Genomic DNA, 4,281 nt, shown 5'->3' with positions numbered 1-4,281 from the left:
TATTTAGTATTAATATTATTATTTGTATTATTTCTCGAACATAACTTCAGAACAAATTTCAATAAATTTTCTAACTACAAAAAAATAAAAACCTATCTCTTTATCAGCCCCACTTTAGTGTAGCTAGTTTGTAATGCACTAAATTTTACTACTGGTCGCATGCATCTTCGGCACCACACTTTGAATTTTCTAATCTTTGATGATTTATTATGTTACCTAATGGAAAGCTTGCTAGTGCGCCAGGTCTTTCTTGGGCCAGTTTTCAACAGCAAAATTATTAAATATTACACCGATTTTACTCAAAATTTGATGTACCGGAATGTTCAACTAGCTTATATTCTTAAATTTTGGTAGAGGGGATGGTTCGTTTGAGAGAAAGATTTCTTATTTCTAATAAAATAAACTGCTCAACATTTTTCAAATCGTAACAAAAACCATTTATTTATCATAACGAAAATAGTGCTAATAATATAAACGTACAATCAGATCAATAATATAACAGTTTTATAACATTGAAAATTAGAATCTACTTAAAATTCTTATTGAACTTTGCACTCCAGGACTCACGAATTTCTCAGCTAGAACGCTAATATAGATTACATAATTATTCTATTTGCTATTGGCAAAACAAGAAAAATCGGCAAGAGGGGCATCTTAGGTCAGTAAAATTTGGAATCTCAGGTCAATAAAATTAGGTGTTTCTGATCGAAAAATTGGGGGATTTCAGATCCGCAAAATTAGAGCTTTGATTCGGCAAAAGGTGGGATTAATTACACATATGTCAGCAAAATGGAAGGGGTCGGAAGTCAGCAAACAATATTAAATTATCAAAAGGAACAGACAATGATTGAATAAAACAAATCTCATTCACGATAAAATAAGCAGAATACACTGCATTTTTCACCTTAGTTTTCTAACTAACATTTTAACAATCAGTTATTATTCTCAAGAAAATCCTCAAGAAATTTTTATAGCATATAATTTAACTATTGAATGTTGAAGTTGCGCTAACGGAAAACTTCTTAAAAGGAGCCATTTTTGAATTTTATTACGCGGCACGTGTCTGGACGTTTTGTTAAGAGATTAAAACAAAAGGCTTATCGGCTGAATTACCGCCGGAACACGTCTTTCCATCAGGAGCATACAATGCACTATTTCCCTTGGAAAATGGCACGAGGATTTAAATTCTTTCTATCGCAACTCTAACTGGACGATAGGCAGGTCAAGACTCTTTGATATCCTTCAGAGTAATCGATGTCCTCACAGGAATTCCGATTGTGTCAAAGCTCCCAGGAGTTACATATATACAAAATTATGGAAAAACAAGCGAATCAGCCAATTATTCTCTACACTTCTAATTTCATTAGTCCTGGGGCACCTTGTGACATCCGAAGTGGTATCTTCAAGACTTTTTAAAAGGTTTATTAGGCCGGAGAATTGCATATTTATGAGTCAAAGGAAATTGTAACATTACAGTACTAAGGTTTTAGATTTTAGAAATATTATAAATTATTATTAAGTATTTTATATGATTAAGCAAGATTTAAACTGAATTCAAAAATACTTCAAGACATTTCAAACGATTTTCGAGAAATGACTATATATTTAAAGAAATGTAATAGATTTTAAAAGATCTTTTAAAATTCGATTATAAACTTAAAAATTTTTGTAATCAGATAAATCCCGCTAAATCCCCTGAAATTCCTGAAAATCTGTTAAAATACTTTAAAATATTTTAGAATTACATGAAGATCCTTAAACTTATTCAATTTTTTTCAAATCATTTAAAATATGCTTTGCAATATTTTTAATTTCTTTACAGACTTTTTAAACCATGTTAAATCCATTGATATGGCAAAAGTCCCTTAAAATAACTTAAAATCTCTTGAACTCATAAAAAGTATTTTAAAGTCTTTAAAATCTCTTGAAAATTCTTGTACTTTTTTTAATTCTGCTAAAATTTTTTGAAATTCTTTAAAATTACTTGAAATCTCTTGAAATTTATTTATAAACTTTAAACTGTTTTAATTTAAAGAATTTTTAAATCCCGTTAAACTATTCTAAAATTCATTAAAATCCTTTTAAACACTTGAAAACATTTTTCAATTACACAACACTACATATACTTCTTCAAAATTTCTTGACATTTTTCAAAATCACTTTAAATAATTTTGAATCTTTAAAAACTTGTGGAGCAAGTGTGCAGATGGTGTGGATCGCGTCAGAACCACGTCCGGTCGGGTTAGGTTAGACAAGTTTATGTCAAGTTTTCTGTTATCGACGTAATATTGTTTTTCTTTCATCAAACTTAAAATGCCAAAAGCAAAAAGTTGATTGTGAATTCGGAATCACGGAATTGTTTGTGAGCTTTCTTAATAGCCTAATTACTAGTGAAAGAATCCGAACGCTATTATTTTCAATGATATATTCACACATCAAGCACTTTTAGTTTTTAAAACTCGTTCGTGTTTTATTTAAATAAATATTTAGATGTAATGAATGAAAATTCGTATGTGACAAAAATGAAATTTAAAATAATCTTAGATGGTTAAGCGTGTTGAGGCGACGCGACGGGACAAGGTTAGAGCAAAATAATATGATCAACAAAACAACATCAAACAACAACATCAAAAGGTTGACACACGGCATATGTACAAGTTTTGGAGGAACTCATTTTTTCACTTTTTTTGTGTACATGAACTTTTTTATATTTTTAATTAACTTCAAAATCTGGCTATTATACTTTTATGTAATAAAAAATATTATATTATTGAATTATTACCTATTTTTGTCAAAATAGACGATCTGTCTAGAAACTAGTCGATCCAAACGCTACATCCCAGTCTAGCCACTGGACACTTAGCCTGTGGCGCATCAGTTTGGAATCAAGGCAGACTATACAGAAACAGTACAGCTTTACGAAATTTTTCCACTCGTCGAAAGTTACAAACTTTGAAAATGTCTTTCTCAAAAGTAAAAATGAAAAAAATCTTTATGCTCTAATGGTCACGTAAGAAGGCTTTAAATATTGTTAATAAAGAAATCAATGATTTCTTTAGATTAAAAAAACAATCATTAAAAATCTTTCTTTATATAAACAATTGTGACTAAGTTTTTAAGGAATAAAAATTTTGCAAAATCATTTCGCGACAATGTTTAGTACCCCTAAACACTACAAAATCACAATGAATGAGCAAAATCGATTATATGAGTATTGCTTTTGACATTGAACGCCCTAAATTTGTTTAAGATATGAGGGAGAATTTATGCAGGGCTGGTTTCATGGTTACGGAATCTTTTGGAGAGCAGATGGAATGAAATATGAAGGAGAATTTTGCGGCGGGCAAGTTCGGGGATTAGGTTGGTCTTTTTCTTATTATTTGTGATAATCTACACACATATGTTTTTTAAATATTGCTTTGAAATTAACCAATTTTGTCTGACAATTAACGAGAAGTAAATAAAAAGTATCAGCTTTTTTTAATGAGTTATTTTAAACGACTATAAACAATATAATCATTTACATTTATTGTTCTTCTTTCATTTTTGACATGCAGGTTTGGTAACTTATTCGGACAACACACATGGCTTTCCACGTAATGAAGGATTTTTCCGAGACTGCAGATTAATTCGACGCAGGCGTTGCCCTGAAGTCGTGCATAAAGCACAAAAGATTGCCATGCTAGCTCGCAACCAAAAGGAGCAACGCTATTAAAAATCATTTAGAAATGAAATATTGTTTATGAATAAACACAGCTTATATTTAGTAACAGCCAAAATAAATTTCTTCTGTCAACAGCATGCGAATACATATTAATAGTAAGGGCACTTTTTTGTACAGGGATTATCATACCCTAAAAATTGTCCGATTTTCACCGAGAGCGGCTCAAATTGTAGATCTTAGCATGTAGATGTGCGTTAAAATAAAATTTGTTACAATATAGTGTAGTTTTTTGATGTGTAAACATATTAGACCTCGATATGGGAAGTCGCGCCTGCTCTCAGGGAAACCATAGTTCGAAAGTGCCTTTCACACATGCGTAGTGTCATGTGGCAGAAACCGGATGCTTGATTCGCTTCACCCACTCAAAGTAGCCCTTAAGTTATTCTTTTGACTTCTTACAGTATTTTTCTACATATTGATAAGTGTATGGAAAAGTGAAAGTTTTTCTCTTGACATTGTGCGTTTATTCTGTCGACTTCGTACAACTTTTAAAGTACTTATCGATATTGATATATAAAGTCAGGTCTTCATAAATAAATTTAAAAAATGAATAGAAC

General features: G+C 30.8%; 1 protein-coding gene across 1 annotated transcript in view; it reads left to right on the top strand.

Moving 5' to 3' along the window:
• LOC117175093 (MORN repeat-containing protein 4 homolog) overlaps positions 1–3,931 on the top strand; it is a 35,482-nt gene extending 31,551 nt beyond the window's left edge. Inside the window, exons 3-4 of the mRNA XM_033364642.1 lie at positions 3,251–3,360; positions 3,558–3,931. Coding sequence (XP_033220533.1) covers positions 3,251–3,360; positions 3,558–3,715 — 268 coding nt within the window. The 3' untranslated portion in view covers positions 3,716–3,931. The remainder of the gene's footprint in view (positions 1–3,250; positions 3,361–3,557) is intronic.
• Positions 3,932–4,281: the final 350 nt, after the last annotated feature.

The sequence above is a fragment of the Belonocnema kinseyi genome, chromosome 6 (assembly GCF_010883055.1).
Source record: "Belonocnema kinseyi isolate 2016_QV_RU_SX_M_011 chromosome 6, B_treatae_v1, whole genome shotgun sequence".
In the NCBI taxonomy this organism is placed as follows: Eukaryota; Metazoa; Arthropoda; class Insecta; order Hymenoptera; family Cynipidae; genus Belonocnema; species Belonocnema kinseyi.
Note: the sequence above shows the minus strand (reverse complement) of the source record. Positions and strands in the feature narration are given on the sequence as shown.